Raw genomic sequence first — 23,984 nt, forward strand, 5'->3', positions numbered from 1 at the left:
GAACAGCACAGTTTTCAAATGTACCATGACTTGCAACAAAATTTGGCCAATGAGCTCTGAGATTTTGGGTTCCAATTTCATTTGAAGGTGAAAAACCTTTCTTTCTTCTTTCCATATAGCGAAGATGCTGAGTTGCAGATAGGCACAATAAAAAAGATTTTCACACTTAGAGCTTTCAGCCAGTGGCCTTTGTCAACAAGACACACATATGCACGTAAGTGCGTACACGAGTACACATGCACACACAGCCACACACGCGCGTATGTGCGCGCGCATGCACACACACACACACACACACACACACACACACACACACACACACACACGACACCCCCTGTCCCCCAGACCCACAACTGCAAAAGTAACTCACACACATGACTGCAGTCCCAGGCAACTGAAACCACACTGCGAGCAGCAGCACCAGTGCAGTGGCAACTGGGTGTGGGGAAGGAGGAGTCTGGGACGGGGAGGAAGAGGGACAGTATGGTGGTGATGGCAGACAGTGAAGTGCTGCAGGTTGGGCAGCAGGCAGGGGAGAGGGGGAGAGAAGTAGTGGAAAAGGAGAGAAATGGCTCATACCCCTGTAATAGACCTAGATGCAACGCCTGTCCCACACATCCTACCACCATCATCTCCCTAATCCAGTCTGGTCACTAACATCGTCTATCCCATCAAAGGCAGGGCTACCTGTGAAACCAGTCATGTGGTCTACTAGCTAAGCTGCAACCACTGTGCTGCATTCTATAGGTGTGACAACCAACAAGCTGTCTGTCTGCATGAATGGCCACCGACAAACTGTGGCCAAGAAACAAGTGGATAACCCTGTTGCTGAACACGCTGCCAAATATGATATCCTTCATTTCAATGACTGCTTCACAGCCTGTGCCATATGGATCCTTCCCACCAACACCAGCTTTTCTGAATTGCACAGGTGGGAATTTTCCCTGCAATACATTCTATGTTCCCGTAACCCTCCTGGCCTAAACCTTTGTTAGTCGCTGCCCTCACCCATCCGGCCCCTTCCCTGCTGCCATTCCAGCATCCAGTCTTTTTTTTTTTTTAATTTCTCTCCTTTTCCACTATTCCCCCCCCCCCCCCCCCCTCTCCTACCCACCTCTCCTCTGCCCGCTACCCAGCCTGCAGCATTTCCACTGTCCACCATCCCCACCGTACTATCCCTCCGCCTCCACACTCCAGACTCCTCCTTTCCCCCTATACAGTCGCCACTCTCATCATGCCCTGGTGCCACTGCTCACAGTGTGGTTTCAGTTGCCTGAGACTGCAGTCTTGTGTGTGTGTGTGTGTGTGTGTGTGTGTGTGTGTGTGTGTGTGTGTGTTGTCGTTGTTGTTGTTGACAAAGACCTTAATGGCCAAAAGCTTTAAGTGTTAAAATCTTTTTGTTTTGCCTATCTGTGACTCAGCATCTCCTGTATATGGTGAGTGGCAAGTTTCCTTCTCATAATATTATTACATTCCATCCTGGATTTTCCATTATTTGATTTCTGCCTTCTTTTACGGAGTAAAGAGCTGGGAGATGTTTCTTGCTTTGGTCTTCCTCTTTTCTTCTGGGAGATGTTTCTTGCTTTGGTCTTCCTCTTTTCTTCAAAGCTGTTTTACATTTTGTCAGAAATCCCTGAGTTACCATACGCCTGAATTGAAGGAAAGCTTTTTGTCCATTGAAATCTGACTATATAACATATGAATTCACAAGTGTTATATTGATGGCAGCAAAACACAAGTGGTGCCACCATTTTTTAGCTTTACAGTCTGTCATAAATGGATCAAAGCATATCTGCTTTATCAATTCCATCCATATGTGAATTATGATCTCTAACCACAACTGGGGCCATCATATCAACTTTTGTACCATCTTTTTGTTTCCGTTTTATGTTGACTGTTTCAGTTCCATGAAAATTAGATAAAAAATATGCACTCTTATTGTCTTTCCATCCGAAAAATTTAATTCCTTCTTCCGAAGTTTGAGTCTCTACTTCACCTCTTAGCAGCTCTTGGTAATTCTTTAGTTTTGGTAGGCAAAGTCTATTGGGATGCACTGTTCCACATGCATATACACCATGCACTTTTAGATATTCAAAAAGATCCAAATATGAGAAGTAACTATCCATCACAATTACATAATTATTGTAGTGAAGGCAGAATGTCAGTTTCTGCACCACACTTTCACCAAATCCGAACTTTTCTTTTCTGCTATCAGATGCTTCACCCTGGTAGACATGAAATTCAAAGATTTAACCTGACATATCTGCATGACACCAAAACTTGTATCCACATTTCACTGACTGTATTGTTTTTGGGAAGACAGTCCTTTGAATTGAACAATACTCTCGTCGATATTGTGAATCTGATATGGAAGCCGTAGTTTCTGAAAGTGTTTTTTTCAACGCTGTAATTAGCAGATATATTTTATACAGTTTGTCTGTGTTGTTCTTAGGTATAGAAAGGGGATAACCACATAATGGTTGATGCCAACAAGCAGATGGTATTTCTTTCCTCATACATCAGAAGACAGAGACATGGTAAAATTTTACTGAGTTCTCTGTCAGATGACATTAGTGAGAGTTTTGATAGTTTGTAGTTGTTTTGAGTTGTGTGTTACTTATCAATCAGGTGAATCACAGACTGAAGTTGTTTGTGTCTCTCTCTTGTCATTGTTTGTGTGACAAGTGGAACATTCAGATCACTATCACAACACCAATAACGAAGTTTTGTGCCAAATGATGATAACAGCAGAAGAATTAAAGACCAAGAAATCCGTAAAGCTCCCCTTCAGTTATAGGCTGAATCTGTTTCCCCTTTTGCACAATATATAGATTACTTTGAAAAATAATATTTTCAATCACTTTGCTTGACAAAACAGTCAAAAAAATATTTGTTGCAGAACCCTTTTGGGAAAAGTATTGCTCGATCACTCCCTTTTGGACTATAAATTTTGGAAAATCTGCTACAAACTTTTGTGGGAAACTTTCAGACTGTGATTCACAATTTTGGCATTTCTTTCATTTTCAGCAGAGGGAGAGTCTGTATTGTCTTTGTGACTAGCAGCTTGCTTTTTGCTATTTCCCTCTTGTTGTGCTTGTATATTGTTGCTTTCTTGTTCGCAGTCTGTCAGGTCATTTTCAAAATCACTACCGTCTTCAAAATGTATTTCTTCAGCTTCTCGAGAACACATGTAAATATTCTCTTGTTGACTGGTGGACAGTATTGCACGATTTTTTTTTTTTTCACTTGTACACTGCTGCTTTTGAATTTTTCTAAAACCTGTTATTTATCAGAATCATGGCTTTCCTTATCAAGTGCACTGATGTCAGATGGAAAACTCTCCAGGAGTAATTCCAGTATCTCTTCACCTTTCAACTTTCTCATAGCCTGTCATGCAAAAACACATATCTATAGGCCTGACAGGATTTACAAGTACCAAATTATCTTTACAAATTTATAATATATTCCGCTTCTAGTCAATTATTAGCATAAATCAACTTGCCGAATAACAGGAAAAAAAATTATGAAGATTGGATTCTCACAGTAAATGCAAGGAATAAAAACTAAATGATCACCCTGCAACTGCATACAACCAAATACAGCGAGGACTGCGGGTGCTGAAATTCAAATTGCTTTGGTAGCACAGATAACACATCCACGAAAGAACTGTGATGCATTAACAATGTACCAACGCAAGATAAGGGGAGTGCTACATTTGTGTACCAATTCAAATGACGAAGAATGTTTTACACTCATTTTTCTAAAATGGGACTTTGAAGTCCTGTCAGATCATAAATGATTAAATAGAAAAAAGATGTTTGCACATACCATGAAATTACGAATAGATCGATGAAACTTAGTGCCATCGTAATAACCACGGTTGGCCAGTTTCAGGAAGTTTTCACAGACTTTTGGCACCATATCACAATGAAGTTCCAAGTTCAATGGCCCCAGATTTGTTACTAACCGAACGTAACCTTAAAAAAGAAATTTGTTCACCTGAATTACATGCACAAGAAAAATTTCACAACCAGAAGTCTTACGTGCTGGTAAGCCTTCCAGGTTGTATGGGCATGATCCATTGAATGAAAAAGTTGCATGGACCACAACCTTACAAGATGAACAATTTACATTTAAATACAAACAATACTTAAATTTCAATGAATCATACTTTTTGAAGACAAGAACTGAAGCAAATTACATCTATATGATCTAGAAATACATGCAGTTACTGAGCATTTGCTTCATTCTTCTATTTAGTTTTCCCTTATTGATTGGGGAACAGTTCTATTACACTTACCTTTCTTCTTAACACGCTCATAACGTACTAGATCTTCATCAATAATAGCAGCTTCATGTATTGTTGTTGGTGCTATAGTAGTTGAAGTAAAGCCTGCAGCCACTGCACCAGTAGAGTAATGTGCCTATGAAAATATAACAAAATATAAGCTTAGAAAATAACCTGTAACACATAAAAACCACATACATTAAATCTGGTAGGTGACTGATGCTCTGGAATGTCATGACAAATTGTTTGAGTAATTTCTAATTTCTTCCAACAGATTCTAAAAATGTAGGCCCATTGATATACAGAGTGAATGAGAACTCCACCGATAAACTTTCAGAGGTTGTTCAGGGACACCTTCTGAGTATTTCGATATAATGGACCCATCTTCTCCAGGTGCTCATTGCAGAGTAATAATGTAATTATGGCTTATTTAGTTTGTTACCACAGTCATTCTTATTTCTGTAAAAGTACCTTCACAACATTGATGAGGCATAAGATATACAATAACCAAAACACACAAGACAAATAATGTGAGTAATGGAACAACAGTCAGAAGCAAAAGCACCATGTGCAATTGGGCATTGGTGCAGTAACAGCTCAATGTAGTGTCGTGCTGATCTTCCATTGCATTCTGTGATCCCATACACAAGGTATACATCGGCCAATTCTTCATCAGTAAACCTTCTATAGTACTGCTGTCTATCACTGTTAACGCAGACTAGCACTGCCAGAAAACAAAACCATAGACAAAACCGAGCAGTACTGAATGCAAACTTGAGGGCAACAAGTTGAAGAGAGCAATACTGTTGTCAACATCACGTAACATGAGCAAATGGAAAAAAAGATACACAGCACATATTGTCAAAATTTGGACTGGTGTGCACTATTTTCACTGCAATACAGATAGAAAGCTAATTGGGGCAAGAAACTAAACAAAATGCAATAATTCCATAATGAGTTGACAGAGACTGTGCATCCTTTATACCAAAATACAACAGGCTCTGAAAGTTTTTTGGTGGAGTTCTGTTTCACCCTGTACAGCTATGAGTTACAGAAGTTTCATAAAATTTTTATCAAATTACTAAGTGGATAAATAGGCATCTTCAAGTGAAAAGAGACTTATCCAACATATCAACCTTCAGTTTTCTTCCAGAGGAAGATTCAGAGCCAGCAAGGCTTGCCTCAACAGCACACACATGTAGCAATTCACTAACATGATAGCATGTCTTGAGCATCATTTTTAGAAGTTTAAGAAATTTTACTTTCTATGAAGTACTGATTCAATGTAAGTGAATATTTGCATATAACAAGAAATGAGTTGATAGCATCTGAGATGTTATTTTCTTTGTTATTTATCAGTAAAAGCAGAAAACATATGTCAACTTAGTTGCCAAAAAATACAATTGATTTATAATGATAAAAACTCAGGACAGAGTATGTGAAATGCAGGTAATCTAAGTCATCGTACATTTTAAAAAAATCGAATCACTCAGATTACCCAATTCCGATGTAAACACACAACGAATGCTTTGGAATGAAGCATAGTCTCTAACTGGATTTTCAGCTAAAGCATAAGATATTCTATTTGCTGCTTTCTGCTATGACAGCAAGTTAATTATTGACTTGGTTCAGATCAACTGTTGTGTTTTCAAAAATGATATGTAGCACCAGCAATCTAACCTACCATTAAAGAGCTTCAATATTATTAAAAGGATAGTTGTTACTCACCATATAGCGGAGATGCTGAGCTGCAGATAGGCGTAACAGAAAGACTGTCACACAATAAGCTTGTCGTCAGACTGTCTCTGGCAGCTTCAGCCAGACTACCAGAGACTGTGTGTGTGTGTGTGTGTGTGTGCGCGCGTGCGCGCGTACGTGTCTATTATTGGCAAAGGCCTTGTTGGCCGAAAGCTTATTGTGTGACAGTTTTTTTGTTGTGTTATCTGCAACTCAGTATCTCCACTATATGGTGAGTAGCAACTATCCTTTTCGTAATATTGTTACATTCCATCCTGGATTTTTCCATTGTGTGATTAAAGAGTTTCAGTAATGTACAAGTATTAGAAATGGTGGAAAAGCCTCTATTGTCATATTTGGCTTGGTATTCTGTGACTGTCACAGGAAATCATAGCATTTTTACACTATCTTTTTATTTTTTATTCTGGACGGAGATAGCAGTCATGTACATGATGTGTTGCTTGTGTGAACATTTTGTGTTTTTCATTCTGAAGAAAGCTTTCACCAAATGCTACATGTATACAGTCTTTTCATTGTGCCTTTCTGCAACTCGTGTGTCATCTTTAAGGTGAGTAGCAATCTATCCTTTTCATAATATTGTTGATATCCTAACCTGGACTTTGATCTTTAAATTAATTGTGTGGTTTTAAAAAATAGTAATAAATCAATTTATTACTTTATAAGGGTAAACCTTACAACATAAGCAGTGGCAACTGTCCCAAGTTTTAGATGCATTAATCACAATTCTTCAATATGTGCATCCTTGGTCACACAAAACACATCAACATGGTAATCAGAGTCTTCCCACGCTCAGTGTAGCATGTCCTCCGTGATGGTCTGCAGTGCATGCTTTATCCAATCACACACTTTCTCAAGGGGCACGGGCATTGGCAGGACATAAACTCAAACCCCCACAGAAAGAAATTGAAGGGTGTTAAATCTAGCAAACAGGGTGGCCACAGGAGAAGGCTGTTGCAGCACATCCAATCCAGCTTTGGTGAAGAACACAATTAAGAAGCTCTCGTACATTCCTGTGAAATTGGAGAAGAGCACCGTCCACTTGCAAAATGTATCACTGTAAAGGGTGTTCTGTTGGGTTAACTATTAGGTTTCCAAAATGTCTTAAAATGAATTATTTGTCACCACTTGTTTGGAAAAAAAGGGGCCGCTGACTTTTTCACACGCTACCGCACAGAAAATGTTCACTTGTGGAGAGTCATGCTGATACTCTATCAGTATATGTGGTTTCTCATTTCCTAGATATGGACATTATATGTGTTCACTTTGCCACTTTCATGGAAGATAAGTCTCTCTACAAAACCAATATCCTCCATTTTTAACTGTAACTCTTCACAAAAGTCACGCCTTTCAACTTTGTCTGCCACTGTAATGGCCTGCACTAATCCCACTTTGTACAGTTTATAACACAGCCACTTACACAAAACCATAACATTTGGCATTTACAATTTTCTACTTGCTTTACCAAATGACCTGTGATTACTTAGATGAAATGCCTAGCACACTTTAGCACCTACCTATGTCATTCTTTTGTGTGTGTGTGTGTGTGTGTGTGTGTGTGTGTGTGTGTGTGTGTGTGTGTGGAGGGGGGGGGGGGGTGTTCCCTAAACTGTGCACAAAACTCTTGCTGCGCTATGAACAGAGACCTGGTCACTTCAAAATGGAGACAACGAAAAGTCTTTTCCTGTTGCAATGCCATCCTGGAAATAGACACTACACCTTTGTAATAAAGACAAGATGCGAACAGTGGGTAGCACACCAAAAGCTTGGACAACTGCTGCTGTTTATGATGAAAGGTTTGCCTGTATAAAGTAATAAATCAATTTATTATTAAGTTTTAAAATTGCGCCATTCATTTTGAGAGAGAAAATCAGTACAGACATAGTCAAAAGCTGCTACCTAAAATGTATTATTTCATGTTCAGAGAACAGCACAAGAAAACACCATCTATCTACCAGCCCACTCAGTATATTTTTGGGAGTGGGTGAACAACCACATCTAAGATCTTATGTAATAGTCAGTAGCTGTTGTTCTCTAATCCTCCCAGGCTGGTACATGTGCCAGGCCTGTGAAGCCCTGGAAAAATTTACTGCACTGCTTCGTAATCAATCGTCACAAGACTAATAAATGAAAAGACAAATTTTGACTTCTACTGACGATTACAAATGTACCTACAAGTCTGTCACTTCCTCCTGCAATTTTACAGACAAGTCATGGCTTACTTGCAAAAACTCTCTCTCCCCTTGAATTGTTCAGTGATTGAGCTCGCAACCTATAGAAGGAGTTTCAATAGTGGTTTCTTAGAGTTTCTTGGAGACATGTGGAAGGATTATAGAAGAATAACAGAGGTTCTGCACTGAATTCAAAATCTGCATACACATCTACGGGGACAAACAAGATATGTAAAAAGGCAGTTACTGAGCAATAACAGTTGGAGAGATAACAACAAGGATGGGGTCCCAAAAGCACCGCTAAAGCATCAGTGCACTGGCGGTCGGCTGCTTGCAGAACTGGACACAAGCACACATTGCTACAGGGACTGCTGAAATACTGCACATCACCTACAGATGCGATCAAATTCTCATCATGAGTTTCCTGTGCACACCAGACTTCAAGTTAACAAGTTCAGTGTATGTTGCAACTACAATGGTGGCAGACTTGCACACCAATCATCACAGTGGACTGAAGCCAGTACATTGTGATTAACACTGCAGAGTGACTCCACTGGTAAAAAGTAGTTACTTGTAGCTGGGAGCAGTGCTGACACTCCAGCAGCCTTTCAGGGAGAGTAGTGGGGAGTCTACTGCACTTTTAAGTTGGTCATTCTACGTTAGCACCAGCCCAACGCTCCCACAAGAAAAAGGTCTCTGTGCAAGGAATCAGAGCAAGTTTGAATGCAGTGATCATTGACTTGCTTTCAAACAAACATATCATATTGGAACTATTTTACTAAATTTATTTCCAGAAATCTAAAAATTATGCAGACCTTCTCATGCTGTGGTCCTTTACTTCGGCAACATACTGTTTGCTTTGGAATCATGGAAAAAATTACTTTTGTGGAGGAAATTTACCTATAGAATTTAGCAGTTCATTAATTACATATGCAATCAAACTGTGATTGCAGTTGTTTGGTTAATAATCTCTTTTATAGTTTGATTCTGTGCTTGGATACGAAATTAATTAAATATTTTTAACTCTCTCTTACAAAGGGCTGGACACTAGAGAAGTCTCCAAGTCATGCTGGTTTGCAAACAGTGGATGTCAATGCCTTCTAACCTAGAAAGAGTAGCTTCAGCATTTGAAATATTGGAATGTGCTTTACAGATCAAAATCTAAATTCAGTATCAGAGCTAGTGGTGAAACAAGATTGCATCAGTCTCTCTGCGAGACACAATTGTGCTGCTGCATAATTGCCTAAGCTACTCATCCAATGAAAGTGATGAAGCCAAGGATTGTTCCTAAAATAGTGCTATGTGAGCTTCTGTCACTTCAAGTGAATATTTCACAAAAAGTCATTAAACAAGAAGAGTACGATACAAACATTTCTACAATCACAAAATTATTGACACTTTACATGTACTTTATTACCGCATTAAATTTATCAGCAACTTTCTTTTCTTCTACTTTAGTTTCAGGTGCCTTGTATTCACGATTCAGTTCATCCAAAATTGCCTGTGTTTCAGCATTTACAGTTTTCAGGCGTGCTGATGGGTCATCGTCTGCATCTGGAAACCGATAACAATAAAACAAGCAATTTTATATAATGATACAAAATTTAAATTCAGGACATAAAAATCAATATTTTCATCCCATTTCCATATCAAAAACAGTTAAAATATCTAAAATTTGAGATTTTTATCACAGCCTGCTAGTAGTTCTATTAAGAGGACATTATACAAGGGCGTGCTGAAAAGTAATGCATCCGATTTTTTAAATGAGAAAACTCTTCACGCTTTCTAAATAAAACAATTTTTATTCACATTCTACATATTTATTCTTCTTGTCTATATATTTGCAGCTTCCTGCCACTAGTGAGCTCCCAATTGTAGTGTGTAACTTCGTAAAGTCTAACATAACTATGTGGAAGCATGAGAAACAATGTATTTTAATCTAGTTTCAAATTCAAAGAGCTAGTCCACACATGGAGCACCTTCTCCTTCAGTATGAAAATGCCAACAGTCCGACACTTTAAGTTCACTGTCATCAATGGTCCTCCACACAGTCTCGGCTTGGCACCATCCGAGTTTCATCTGTTTCCAAAACTTAAAGAACATGTTCAAGGACATCGCTTTAATAATGATGAATTAGTGCAAGCAAAGATGAAGTGAAGGCTCTGTCAATGTAGACAAGAATTCTACAGTGATGGTATCAATGAACTTGTCTCTCGATATTCGTATCAGGTCTCCAGCTAGAACATATCATCATCTTGACAATATTTCGGCGGTCCACTTGGCCGGCATCTTCAGGTGAATAAGCCGTCACACTAACTAACTGGAACTGAAATTGAAGTGCAGCAACAGCTCCTTTATACACCATCTGTAGGTCCACCATGCGTGCCCAAACATAACTGCTCTCTAGTACAAAGCACGACAGCACACCAGTGGTGAAAACCCACAATAAATCAATATTCTTGCAGAATAAGCTGAGTAGCACAGTCACCGTGGTGTAGTGGATATGATACTAGACTGTTGAATGGAAGGTTGTGGGTTCAATACTCACTTGAACTGTAAAATTTTGATTTCTATATGCAGTTCAAGTACATGCTAGAAGCATCCACAAATGTCAAGAATCATTGTAATGGAATGTTCTATAACTGTATATATACCGTAAGTGTTCTGACCAGAGGCAGTTCACTCTGTGCTCTTGTATGTGCAAGTGGTGAATAAACCTTCGATAAGTGAAGTTAGTGTTTGTCATTCTTCTATGTGACATTATTCTGGTGGAGGCACTGTGTATTGATACTTGTGATAGCGCACATTATCGATGACACAGTGGCTTCCATCAGGCCACGACAGAAGTGCCGTTTACATGGCTAGAAACCCAAGTTCGAGCCATATTCAACAGATCACAATCTATCGGAGACAGAAAAGAAGAGGACATTACAATACAGCAACTGTGTGCCACCACATGAGACATCCTTCTGGGTTCTCTGGTGACGATGGCCAACATCCAAACAAGTGGCTGAAGGTATATGAGTGTATGGCCAAATTTAACTAATGGGATGACACCGTGTGTTTGGCTAACACATTTTTCTACTTGGAGGGCACTGCCAAGCAATGGTATGAGATCAACAAGGAGAAGTTCACAAGCTGGGAACTATTCCAGGCAGAACTGCACAAGTATTTCGGCGACACACAACGACAGAGGTGCAAGGCTGAAGCATCCAGGAGAAACTACAGCATCCTACATTCAAGACATCCTGGAGCTGTGTAAAATAGTGGATCCTAGAATGGAGGAGGAAGATACGGTCGCACATCTCATGAAGAGTGTTGCTGAGGATATATATCAAGCCCTACTCCTGAAGGAGGTTTCAACAGCAGACAACATCAAAAAATGGTGCCAGTATATCGAGACAATACATAAAAAAAGAATTACACACAAGAAGTGATTCTTCAGTTTCTCCCGGCGTATTTTTTGCTCGTACAGTCCACGGGTATACTGCCGGTCCACAGTGTCCAACAGGCACAATATTTTGGCGATCAGACATGTTGCCATCGTCAGGTGTGCTGACAAACTGAGTTTGAACAGTTTCCAAATGTCGTATCAATGTCTGTTACAGAGGAAAAAACTGATTTCACAGGTGCTCCTTGTCAGATAGTGAGAGAGGAAGTTCAGAAGGCACTTGGATTGCACGGCGAGCAAAAAACTGAGACGCTTCAAGAGGAAGGGAGGAAGTGGAACAGACATTCAAGCCAATCTCTCGTTCTTCATTTCCCTCTAAAATAGTGAAAAAGTCAAGACCCAGGTGAATTTACATTCCTACAATGCCACATGAGGAACCTGTTTGGGCACCAAGGAAGACTGACATCTGGAGGACCCAGGATAACCAACCAGTATGTTTCCATTGCAGACGACCTGAACATGTATTGCGCTATTGTTGAGAAAGGTGGCAGATATTTGATGACAACCACGTCAGAAGACAGCACACTGATCTTAGCCCACGCCAACTCCAGGACAACAAAGATGACCAAGAAGATGTGGGTGCAGGACAACGTAGGTCACCGTCACCCCAAGGTAGCCACTGGTAAGGACGCTCCCCAACACGCCAATCAAGGTCTCCATTGCCACTTAAAAGCTCCAGCTGATCACCTAGGTGCCGCATCCTGGACAACTAAAGGGTGTGATATGCCTTGGAGGTGAGGCCACCGAAGAGAAAAATTCTCCGCTGTCGATCACTACAAAAATGACAGAAAACTACATTGATATACTTATGGATGGCCAACCAGCCCAAGCTCTTGTGGACTCTTGAACATCATATTCAGTCATTTTGGAGAAATAGCATCGCCAGTTGCAGAAAACAGTATTCCTCGACAACAAAACTTATTTGCTGAAGGTGGCTAATGGGAAATATGCAAAACCTACAGGAGGATGTGTCATTCATGTGGGTACAAGTGGCCATACACAGCCCTTAGAATTTATCGTCTTACAAGAGTGTAGTCATGACATCATTATCGAATGGGACTCTTTGAAAGCTTCTCAGGCAATTATAGATTGTGGTCACTCAAAGATTATGCTAGACGAGATGAGATACTGTGCACAGGAAGATGCTCATCCAAGTGTGTGGAGACACTGTGTGCTGGAAGAAGTGATCATTCCTGCAGTCAGCACTAGAAAGGTAACTGTCATGTGTCATACCATGCATCAACCCATGGATGTTGTAGTGGAATGTAAGAGAAGCATACCACTGAAGAATAACTTCGTCATCCCAGCCTCAATCGATTGTTTAAGAATGGATTCGGTGAATTGTGGGAAGTTAACTGTCGCTGTGAACTGCAGATCCTTCCAAGATGCATGTGCGTAGCAAATGCTGAGCCATTAATTGCAGAACAGCTGAGTGTCATAGAAACCTTCCATGCAGTCTGTCAGCGAAATTAGTGCTACCACTACAACACAAAATCTTCCAGCTAGACTATCTCCAGATCTCACTAAGGAACAACAGAAGAAGCTACTTGCCATTCTTCAAGAGTTCTCTGAATGCTTCAATCTACAGGTGAAGAGCAAATTAGACAAATCGACAGTGAAGCACTGGATTGGCACTTGAGACCATCAACCAAAATGCCAGAGAGCATACCATGTGTCAGCAACAGAATGTCGAATAATTCGCGTCGAGGTACAGAAAATGGTGAAGAATGACATCATTCAGCCTTCGCAGAGCCCATGGTCATCACCTGTAGTTCATGTCAGGAAGAAGGACGGCAGTTAGCACTTTTGTGTTGATTATAGGAAGCTTAATAAGATAACTAAAAAGGACGTTTACCCTCTACCATGAACTGACGATACGCTAAACTGTCTGAAGGGGGCTAAGTTTTTCTCAACCATGGACATGTACTCGGGACACTGGCAAATCGAAGTCGATGAGGCTGATCGTGAGAAAACTGCATTCATCACCCCTGAGGGCCTGTGCGAGTTTACTGTAATGCCATTTGGTTTGTGTAATGCACCAGCAACTTTTGAACGGATGCTGTATAATCTTCTACGTCGCCTGAAGTGGACAATGTGTCTTTGTCACTTAATGACATTATAGTGTTCTCAGAGACATCTGATGAATATATAAAAATACTGAGGGCCGTCAGTTCCTACCTTTTGCAGGAGGCATATCTTCAAAAACAGGAAGAATTTTAATGAAATTTAATATTGAAAGTGTATTCCGTCCACCAGCTATGACTAGAGTATTGCTGGACTTGATGAAGGATGATTTGGATTTGAGGATGTCCAATGTCTACAAAATTCCCTGGGACTGCTGGGAACTCTACATTGGACAAGTGCGATGAGACACAAATGATTGCCCCTGTGTGATGTAACTGGGATTGTGTAGTGAAAAACACTACTGAAATTCAGCTATCTGACAATATCAGAAACAGAGATTAGGGGTATCCTCTAAGTAGGAGTTGGAACCCTGTTTTGTTTGACATTGAAAAAAAACAGGCTTTGTTTCAGTCATCAAAAGACGTCAACAGTTTTGGATACAGATTTTATCATTTCTGTGAGTTTTCACCACTGGTACGCTGCCATGCATTGTGTTACAGGGCAGTTACGATCACACAAGTGTGGTGGATGGTGTGTAATGGAGCCAGCACTGTGGTTCTATGTCAGTTCTGGGAAGTTAATGTGACTGCTTACTCACCTGAAGATGGTGGCCAGGTGGACTGCTGAAATTTTGGGTCAAGATGACATTATGTTCTGGCTGGAGAACCAATATGAATATCATCAGTATCATACCAATTGTTTGTCACCAGGGTGACTATGTTGATAAATAAATATGCATACATAAAGAATACTGATGTAGAAAGTTAACTGTGGTTGTTTTCTTTAAAAAGCTTTCAAGAGTTTTCACACGAAAAATTCAGAGGCACTACTTTCTGGCACATGCTCGTACAAGATTAAAGTGTCTCCAAATCATTATCAAATACACTGGGTAACAGGATTGTCAAAGAGTCATTAGTTTATTTTTTTAGCATTATAGAAAAATGACATAGGAACTTATTAAGACTACAGTCCAGTATTTGCCTGAAATGCTTTGAAAACATAAATACACATGTTGTAGATGAAGGAACATCAGATTTCATATGGCTATGCAAGCAAACAAATATTTTGTAGCTACAAACCATGGTGGAACATCTGTGGATATTTTAGTTGGTAATAATGACAGCCATGTTATGTTACTGAGCCCATGAATTGTGCTGGTTATTAAAAATAGTAATGCCTGTACAGAAAGTTTTCTGTATACTGCAATTCATAGAATGCAATCTGGTGGTTATGGTTCAGTACATATTTGAGTGTCACTTTGAAAATGTTCAAGTCTTCATCTGACAACAACATTGGGGCATGGTATAAACAGTTTTCGATCACAGAATTGTGTTATTTAGCTGATCTCCACATGAACTTAGTGCTGTCATCACAAAACCTAATTTTATGAAAGTGCTACTTTACTCATTTGTGTTTTATAATTTAATTTAGAATGTTCATAATTTTAATGACTGTCATTTTATAAGTGCGACATTAGGAGGAGGTGGGAAAAAGGCAACATAACCCACACTAGCTCCAACTCTCGATTAGCACTTGCATTTTTGTAATTTTTTTACACTGAGTTGACACTTCATGAGATTCTTAACTATAAGTTTAATGATACGTTCACTGAATGTTGTTTTACAAGTTCTAAGTTTTAGTGAGTGAACTTCCTACAAATTAACTTTTTAATTTTTCACCTTTTATAGCCTGATAATATAAAACAAAAACCCCGCCTTTTATGTTCATTTAACCTTTATTACAGATCTGATGAAGGCAGTAGTTGAAACAAATATTAAGCAATATAGACAGCTTTATTGACAAAATACCTGCAATGATCACAGATTTGTTCAGGAAATTTATTTACTTTATTAATATGATCTTGCCAGTGTGTGTGTGTTGTATATGTGTACGTTTTGCAAAATAAAGAGTGCTGGATGGGTAAGATGACAGTTTTGTTACAATATGAGCACAGAATAATCACATACATCAGTTTGGAAAATCACAGTAACTTCTGACTATAATCCTAAAAAATCAGTGCCAGACTACCTGAGAACTTCAATCATCATGAATAACAGTGTATTAAGTACTAAGGGAACAAAAGTACACACATTCATTCAATATGCAGTAGTTGTAGGGCTTTCAGATGTTATTGCATGTGATAGGTCTGAAACTTACAGGGACATGTAAGGGTGATTAAGGATTCCTGGCTCATGTTATTTTTCTAACACACTAATGTTTATACCTAAGAGACAGAGAGAATGCATACAACATAAAAAGAAATCCTTGAAAGTTAATGTCTTCAGTAACTTTTTGAATAAAAAATGTTCTTCCAAGAAACTGATTGTTGTGTGTGTGAAATCTTATGGGCTTAACTGCTAAGGTCATTAGTCCCTGAGCTTACACACTACTTAACCTAAATTATCCTAAGGACAAACACACACACCCATGCCCGAGGGAGGACTCGAACCTCCGCCGGGACCAACCGCACAGTCCACAACTGCAGCACCTTAGACTGCTCGGCTAATCCCGCGCGGCAAAAGTGATTGTTAAAGGGCATGTCTACCATTAGATGCTTCAGTATTCCTCAGATATTGGATGCATTAAAATTAACCCCTCTACTATGGACTAGATTAAAGAATATGATCTGGCGGAAGATGATGTTCCCCTTGACAAAATTAAGATTCTTCTTTCACTTGGATAGTCACCATAATTCAAACACAATACCTATATGATGCTGGGCCCTTGAAATCTCATTACTCAGTTCCTCCTTATGGGTTACTTAAAAGGTATGATTTATTTGCCAGACAAACATACAGTTCCTGAAGAGGGGTAGCCTTTTCAGTAGTTGCAGAAGCAACAGTGAATGGCTTGTTGAAATGGCCTTGTAACATCAACCAAAGCTGCAAATGACTGAAAGCAAGGTCATAATTTTCCCGAGGGCATGCAGCTTTACAGTGTGGTTATATGATGATAAATGATATGGTGTCCTCTTGGGTAAAATAGTCCCTCATTCAGTTCACCAGGCAGGGACTACTCAGGAGAATGTTGGTTATCAAGAGAAACAATATTGGTGTTCTACAGATCGGAACGTGGAACACCAGCTCCCTTAATCAAGATGTGGTTAGAAAATTTAAAAACAGAAATGGACACGTTACAGTTACATGTAGTGGAAATTAGTGAAATTCAGTGGCAGGGCAACCAAGACTTCTTGTCAGGTAAAAACAGGGTTATAAATACAAAATCAAAAGGGGTAATGCAGTAGTAGTTTTTTTTTAAAAAAAAAGAAAAAAGAAAAAAAAAAAACAGGAAAACAGATATGCTACTACAAACAGCATAGTGAATGCATTATTGTAGTCAAGATACATAGAAAGCCCATGCCTACCACAGTAGTACAAGTTCGTATGCCACCTTGCTCCGCAGATGATGAAGAGACTGAATAAATGTACAGATGATGAAGAGACTGAATAAATGTATGATGAGGTAAAAGAAATTATTCAGATAGTTAAAGGAGACAAAAATTTAATAGACATTGGGGGCAGGAATATGATGGTAGGAAAAGGAAGAGAAAGAAAAGTAGTTATGTGAATATGGACTGGGGGTAAGGAATGAAAGAAGAAGCCGCCTGGTACAATTTTGCACAGAGCATAACTTAATCACAGCTAACACTTGGTTCAAGAATCATGAAAGAGGGTCGTATACATTGAAGAGGCCTGGAGATGCTTTAAGGTTTCAGATAGATTATATAATGTTAAGACAGTGATTTAGGAACCAGGTTTTAAATTGTTAGACATTTCCAGGGGCAAATGTGGACTCTGACCACAATTTATTGCTTATGAACTGCAGATTAAAACTGAACAAACTACAAAAAGGTGGAAATTTAAGGATATGGGACCTAGATAAACTGAAGATGAAGTAGTGAAGGCAGCAGAGGATCAAGTAGGTGAAAAGACAAGGGCTAGTAGAAATCCTTGGATAACACAAGATATTGAATTTTACTGATGAAAGGAGAAAATATAAAAATGCAGTACATGAAGCAGACGAAAAGGATTACAAACGTCTCACAAATGAGATTGACAGGAAGTGCAAAATGGCTAAGTGGGAATGCCTAGAGAGAAATGTAAGGATGTAGTAGCATATTCACTAGGGATAAGATACATGCTGCATATAAGAAAATTAAAGACACCTTTGTAGAAAAGAGAACCACCTGTATGAACATGAAGAGCTCAGATGGAAAAGCAGTCCTACCAAATAAGGGAAAGACAAAAGGTGAAAGGAGTATATAGAGTGTCCATACAAGGTATGTACTTGAGGGCAATATTAAGGAAATGGAAGAGGATGTAGATGAAGATGAGATGGGAGATATGACACTGCATGAACAATTTGACAGAGCACAAAAAGACCTAAGTCAAAACAATGCCCTGTGCGTAGACAACATTCCGTTAGAACTAATGATAGCCTCAGGAGAGCCAGCCATAACAAAGCTCTTCAATCTGGTGAGTAAGATGTATGAGACGGGCAAAACACCCTCATATGTCAAGAATATAATAATTCCAATTCCAAGAAAGCAGATACTCACAGGTGTGAAAATTACTGAACTGTCAGTTTAATAAGTCACGGCTGCAAAATACTAACACGAATCCTTTATAGACTAATGGAAAAATTGAGAGAAGCCAACCTCAGTACTGGGAACTTATCTTAGAAGATGGGTTAAGGTAATTCAAACATAATGTTTATAGCATTTTTAGCCTCATAGAAAGCTTTTGAATATGTTAACTGGAATACTCTCTGAAAGTGGCAGGTGTAAACTACAGTGAAAGGCTATTTCCAATTTGGACAGAAAGCAGATTGCAGTTAGAAGAGTTGAGGGGCATGAAAGGGAAGCAGTGGTTAAGAAGGTAGCGAGACAGGGTTGTAGCCTATCCCCGATGTTATTCAGCCTGTATATTGAGCAAGCAGTAAGGAAACAAAAGAAAAGTTTGGAATATGAATTAAAATAGAGGCAGAAAAAATAAAAACTTCGCGGTTTGCCCACGACACTGTAATTCTGTCAGACACAGCAAAGGAGTTGGAAGAGCAGTTGAACGGAATGGACAGTGTCTTGAAAGGAGGATATAAGATGAACTACAACAAAAGCAAAACGAGGCTAATGGGATGTAGTCGAATTAAATCAGGTGATGCTGAGGGAATTAGATTAGGAAATGGGACACTAAATGACTTCTGCTGTTTGGGAAGCAAAATAACTGATGATGAACAAAGTAGAGACAACATAAGATTTAGACTGGCTATGGCAAGGAAAGCATTTCCGAAGAGAAATTTGTTAACATCAAGTCTAGATTTAAATGCCAGGAAGACTTTTCTGAAAGTATTTGTCTGGAGTGTAGCCACACACGGAAGTGAAACATGGACAATAAACAATGTAGACAAAAAGAGACCAGAAGCTTTTGAAATGTGGTGCTACAGAAGAATGCTGAAGATCTGATGAATACACCACGTAACTAATGAGGTGGTCCTGAAGAGAATTGGAGGATGTAAGTTGCAGTAGTCACTTAGAGATGAAGAGGCTTGAACGGGATAGAGTGGCAAGGAGAGCTCCATCAAACCAGTCTTTGGATACCACATGTATCAGTAATACCAAGGAATCTCCTTGGTCCAAAATCTGGATTTTTGTAGCCGTTGTAGCTATTAAACTTAAAATTCTGAGCATATTTGGCATGAACTCAGTTACTGGTCAGTATGTCATAAAATTGGTAGGTGTGCTATAAAACATTCGCATGTGTAACACTAGCAGCACAGGCAGCATCCTATGTGAGCAAACTGTTCTGAACACAGTGCAGTGACTTTGTGAAGACAGCAAACTGTCACCAAAATTTGAACTGTCCTACATAAGCACAGATGTATGGGCTATCAAGCAATGCCTGATGTGGCAAAGCTGATGCGATCAGTTGGCGTGACATTTTCACGTGAAGTGGACGCTGTTTGCGTTTCAGCTTACAGCGTCTGAAATGTTGGTCAGCACTTTTCAAGAACATAGTGTATTGTGGGTCCAAAGAAATAAAAACTATAATAACCATTTAACATGAATGGGAGGAAGTCGATGGGTTTATGAAAATTTCTTAATTTAGATGGTATACAACCGAAAGAACATTCTATCACCATTCTTGCCAAAGATAACCAATAGCTGTATCTATCTTCAATGTCACCTACAGTGTTTGTCCTTTTGGATCTTGGTACATATTATTCTTTCAATATATTTAGTCTTTCTGTTTCTAATGCATGTTGAAAGGAACACTAATCAAAAACTCCTGAGTCTTTGGGCTGTATTCACCATAACAAACCAATAACTTCCACCAGTGAAAGTTAATAATCCAATCAAAAAGAAGGATGTGTGGCAATAATACATTGATCTAGATTTACTGTTTGTTTAATGTGAGTGTGTTTCCCTTCAAATATTTCCCAAGACTGAATTGCCATCTGACCCAAAAAGTTTGTGCTATTATTTTAAAGTCATCTTCTATTGGCTTGGGCTTGCACTTCATTATTGATATTGACCATCTAGCTTTACAAACTTCTATAATAGTGGAAATAACATTTTTGAAATTCTGGAAGGAAAAGCGAGTTGGCAGAACTGTATTAGCTGAATTCAATTGCAGAACAGGTTTTATAGTATCCACAATATAATACACACTGCAGGTAACATTCAAGCGTATTCCCCGAAAAGCAAAGGCTGACATTTCAATTCTTCATACAAATCGTGAAATCCGCCATGTATATGCCTTTCCAAATGCAGATTTTTAGTTGCACTCCTTTGTAGTACACAATGTTTCTTCAGTATTTGATACTTAAGATACCAGTTTTCCATTAAAAATGTCTTTCCTCTGTCCATAATAAATGTACTGTGCCAATTGGGTGGGAATGCTGACAGTGGAATATTGCATCTATTTCCACAAATGGCTCACGACTGACTGTCAGGTGCAGCGAAGTTGCACATAGCATGCTCAGGCAGTGCACCTTGCACTAGTGCACTCAGGTAAAATACTTTCATTTACTCCATGTCACAGTGAGATAAAGTTTTCATCTCTGTTTTAAAAACAATTATGATATGTTAGCTACCTTTAGCACACACCAATTCATAATCTAAAATGAAACAAATGTACAGCAGCAAGTGACCATATGTTTCATTGTAAACCCTTCAAATTTTGTGTGATACATTGTTTAGAAATTAACAGTCACAATAAGTATAACCAATTTCGAAAATAAAACACTTCATCATCAAGGTGTGATGTAAAACCATAACAAACAGAAATCGATTTTGTGAGCCAATTACCTTCCTTAGAATTGAATGAGAAGCTATGTATAGTGAAGAAAAAACACAAAACCGAAAGAAATGGTTTTAATTTTTTTAAAGAAAAGATCCTCAAAAAATAAAAATGGCCGTTGCTTCAGGAGCTGATGTAGCTTTGTTTCATTAACGTACAGTACTTTTTACAATAAGAAAATGGGAAAACTAATTTTTTTCATATATCGGTAACAGCAACAGTGCGAATGGGCTGCGCACGTAGGACAGAGGCACACCATACCACTTCGCATCTGATTGTTTGCCTATTCGTGCATTCCTGCACTGGACTGCATTCACTTCGGACTGTTGACATAGGACAAGGTGATCATATAGTGTCGTATAAAACATCATGTTAAATCCCACTGACTTATTGTTTTAATTAATTGAGTATGTTATGCAACAAAACATCATATAAAACCCCAACATTACCCTGCAAATCAAAATTTGAAACCTAAACAATGAACGTTCATTCTGTGTGATGACAGCAGGGAAGGTGGATTAAGTCTGGAATTTGGGAGTCAGAAGACAATGATGAAGAACAAAAGAGATGATTTTATTTCACTGATGTTTTCAGCAGAAAGCTGTCATAGAAAGAAAGGCAGAGCAAGTTACATCTACAAACATTTGGAAGGAGTGGGAATCTCCACTTAATAATAAAATTATAACAACTATTGAGCAAGAATCACTTTAGGTGAATAACACAGTGATTCATTCAACAAAAGCTTGGCTGATGTCTGCCCAATTCTTGGCACAATCAGCTAAAGCTCTATTGACATTACTGTACAGTCTCACTTCCCTTCCTTCCATTAAGGGGAAAACCTACCGTGTTCTCATGTGTGCCTCCGATACTAACAGCTTGCCTTCTCATTTTATTTCAACTGAATTGAATTTTCATAATGATATCACCCATTCTACCTACAATTATTTTATTGTCCTTTCTCCTTATTTATTCACTAGTGGGCAAATTTTTACTTACTGCACTTCCACCAATTGATTTTAGCAGTATTTTCAAATTCATTTCAGTGTTATTTAATGATCTATTTCCTCATACTGTGCTTTCATTTGTATTCTTTTGAATATCAAAACACTCTCACAAATTAATCTGGTTCCTAGATTTCAGTCTCAAGAAGCTTTTTTGCTAATTTCCTCTGCGGTCTAGAATTTTAGTTCAGTAATAGAGACAATTGTTTCCTCTATTTATTTTTCTTTTCTATCTTACTTTTCTGTGCAGAGGCAGTATCAGAGACAGCATACATTTTAGTTATTTAATGCAATTATTTCTATTGCCTTTTGTACTTTAACACTGCTGATCACTGCTGTTCTTCTGTGGTAGTCAGTCATCTCATGGGTGAAAATGTGTGCTGAGTCTTTTTTCTCCCTCTTCCACACAAATTACATGTATGTAAGCAGAATGAAAGTGAGCCCATACCCATGACGGAAACCTTGAGACTTATATTTTGAAATGTTGGTAGTATTTGAGATAGAGAATGGGGCATTTGGAACACAATGTGACTGGCAGCCAGTTCCTTTTGTTACTGCCACATCAAAGAACAAAGGCAATTCTTAAATAATATCATGAACAACCTGCAAATAGCTGACAAGAAGCATCACTGGAATGCATACACAAGCGAAATGTCATTTTCTGGAAAGTTCTTAATAACAAATCTTGCTTACCCAATTGTAGAATTGTTAGGGTATGTTTCTATAAAAATAAAGATCATCAAAGTTGAAACTACAGAGAGAATGTACAATGTAAAGAGCACAAGCACAGGGAAACAAATCTGCACATACACAATAGATAAAATACACACATAACATATACACCTCAAACATAGTGATCATACTTAAGACCATCAACTGTAGCACCTGACAAACATAATGATGTTAGTTTTATACACATTACACAGAAAGGTGCCTTGGTGAACATAGCTGAAAAACTGCAAATATGTCACTTAATGTGGAAAGCAATTTTCACATGCTCATTTTATAATCCTAACAAGATATCACCCACACCTAGGGGGATCTTGAGGTGCTTCATTAAAATTTTCCAATGACAGGAAATAAATGTTGTCATGCTGCATATCTTCAACAGTATTACTGAATACAATTTTGATGCTTTCCTATCTTCTTTCTCCTTACCAAAAATTTCTCAACACGAAGATCAGTAATCAAAGCCAGCTTTGAAGGTCCATGGAGAACAGTTCACGTAATATGCTTAGATTATGATTCTGTGATGCTTCGTGCAACACAGACAAGCCTGCAAGAAATGATTGCTGCATTAGCCACCAAAGTCTAGAGTGGCTTAATTACAAACACTGTAACTAACTTCTCCAAACACAACATACAGGAACAGAACTATAGTGGGGAAATAGGCTGACGGTACCTGTAAAATGTCAGCAACTGTATCACTGACAAACCAAATGTAAACAGTTGTCTCCCTGCAGTGCTATCATGATGATTATGCATTAACCATCTGTTTATGTTTACTTCTACAGATTTTTTTTTTTTTTTAACATCTCACCTTCATATGAGTATCTTCATATTGTATGAATCAACACTTAAAGTGGCTCTCCTTCCATTTCACTTGCAACTCTCAAATAGTTCTGATTCTAGTTAGATGTACCCGACTTACATGGCACAACATAAACTTCACACATCTATTCAAACATAAATTATAGAAACTAACATTCATATTGTGCAGCTTGGACAATGCAGAAACACTATTCACTAGTATAAAAATACATCAGCAATGAACTAGGATTGCCACAAATTTCTCCAAGTGAAATTCCATGATTTCCAGACAAGTTTTAGTATTTTTCACTGATAAATTTTGAGATCTCAAATGTAAGTGAAGACACAAGTTCAAAAAAATGCAAA

At 38.6% G+C, this 23,984-nt stretch overlaps 1 protein-coding gene across 1 annotated transcript in view; it reads right to left on the reverse strand.

Annotated features, from left to right (window-relative positions):
* The window catches only part of LOC126271351 (RING-type E3 ubiquitin-protein ligase PPIL2), a 72,980-nt gene that overhangs the window by 45,562 nt on the left and 3,434 nt on the right, over positions 1 to 23,984 (reverse strand). Inside the window, exons 5-7 of the mRNA XM_049974145.1 lie at positions 9,632 to 9,768; positions 4,301 to 4,424; positions 3,829 to 3,977 (exon numbers count right to left, since the gene is read on the reverse strand). Of these exons, the coding sequence (XP_049830102.1) occupies positions 3,829 to 3,977; positions 4,301 to 4,424; positions 9,632 to 9,768 (410 nt within the window). The remainder of the gene's footprint in view (positions 1 to 3,828; positions 3,978 to 4,300; positions 4,425 to 9,631; positions 9,769 to 23,984) is intronic.

The sequence above is a fragment of the Schistocerca gregaria genome, chromosome 1 (assembly GCF_023897955.1).
Source record: "Schistocerca gregaria isolate iqSchGreg1 chromosome 1, iqSchGreg1.2, whole genome shotgun sequence".
In the NCBI taxonomy this organism is placed as follows: domain Eukaryota; kingdom Metazoa; phylum Arthropoda; class Insecta; order Orthoptera; family Acrididae; genus Schistocerca; species Schistocerca gregaria.